This window comes from Perkinsus marinus, assembly GCF_000006405.1.
Source record: "Perkinsus marinus ATCC 50983 genomic scaffold scf_1104296950658, whole genome shotgun sequence".
Classification (NCBI taxonomy): Eukaryota; Perkinsozoa; order Perkinsida; family Perkinsidae; genus Perkinsus; species Perkinsus marinus.
The window spans coordinates 1-1,072 of record NW_003209535.1 but is presented as its reverse complement, the minus strand read 5'-3'; the positions used below and the strand labels follow the sequence as shown (position 1 = coordinate 1,072).

The 1,072-nt window shown below is 47.9% G+C and overlaps 1 protein-coding gene across 1 annotated transcript; it reads left to right on the top strand.

The window, feature by feature from the left end:
• Window positions 1-364: 364 nt before the first annotated feature.
• On the top strand, window positions 365-889 carry Pmar_PMAR008334 (helicase, putative; the record flags this gene model as incomplete). Its single annotated transcript, XM_002777913.1, has 2 exons — window positions 365-545; window positions 737-889. Coding segments are annotated over 2 exons (334 nt in total), but the record flags the coding sequence as incomplete, so codon positions are not given.
• Between the last annotated feature and the right edge of the window lie 183 nt (window positions 890-1,072).

The window sequence follows — 1,072 nt, the reverse complement described above, 5'->3', positions numbered from 1 at the left end:
TGACTGTATATCACGGCACTAAGAAGGACCGGGCTGTGATAAGGAGGTATGAGTGGCCGACATGCAGGTTGGAGCCGACAAGGCAGAGTTGCATTATCAATAGGCAGAAAGCTGAGGAGGTGAGGGAGGGAATACTGGGCGTTGATTCGCTTGAAACGCTCGGGAGAAGTCTGAGGATCTTGTTTCTGGAATTTACAAGGAGCAGAGGAGGGATAGTTTTTAGTGGGAGTGTTGTCATTTTCTGGGAATTTACAGTGAAGTGTTTTCTTATACGGTAAGGCTGTTTGATGGTAGACTATCGTGTCCGTGTGGAGGGAGGGATGCTCATTTGATCCGGGTTCGATTCCCACAGCGGTCGTTTTAGTTCCCCAAGTTCGACGTATTGATATGCAGCTATGAGACCTTATCAGCTGAGCTTGACAACTTTACCGCATTCCAGTGGTGTGCTGGGGTCTTCGATGAAGCACACAGATTAAAGAGTGTGGGCAGTAGGATGAGAGAGGCCTGCTCGAGGGTGCCCTGCCTCAGCCGCTTCCTTCTCACGGGTAGGTTAACGCGAGTAGGAGTGACTGAGCACAGCTGAGGGAATCAGCACAGAATCAGAGGAGTTTCGCCCTAGTGATATGAAAAATTTCATATTTCACGGCTACTGCGGAGTGTGAATATCATCGCGTTTTTCATGGAGTTTTACACCAGTTCACGTAAAACAAGTGAAGATCCAGTGAGGTTGTTTTAGGCACTCCGATTCAGAATAACATTGGGGAGATGTGGTCCCTGCTGAATCTGGCTAATGAGACTTTGTGGCCAGAGGATGGGCGGGAGGCATTCTTGGAGACCTATGGTGATATGAAGGATGGGCAGACGGCTTTGAAGCTGAAGAAGGAGGTAGGTCACCGAGAGCTAGTCTAGGGAGGGGAAAATGTGCACATGTGTTGGTAGGAATATGGAAATTGTGAGGAAATTATCGGTGGTTTTTGTATACTTCTACGCCAAAATTTTGTGTGGATTTTCATAGTAAAGTGTAGTTGAGGAAAGCTAACATATATTCCCGCGCTGTTGGCACCGTGTGCTG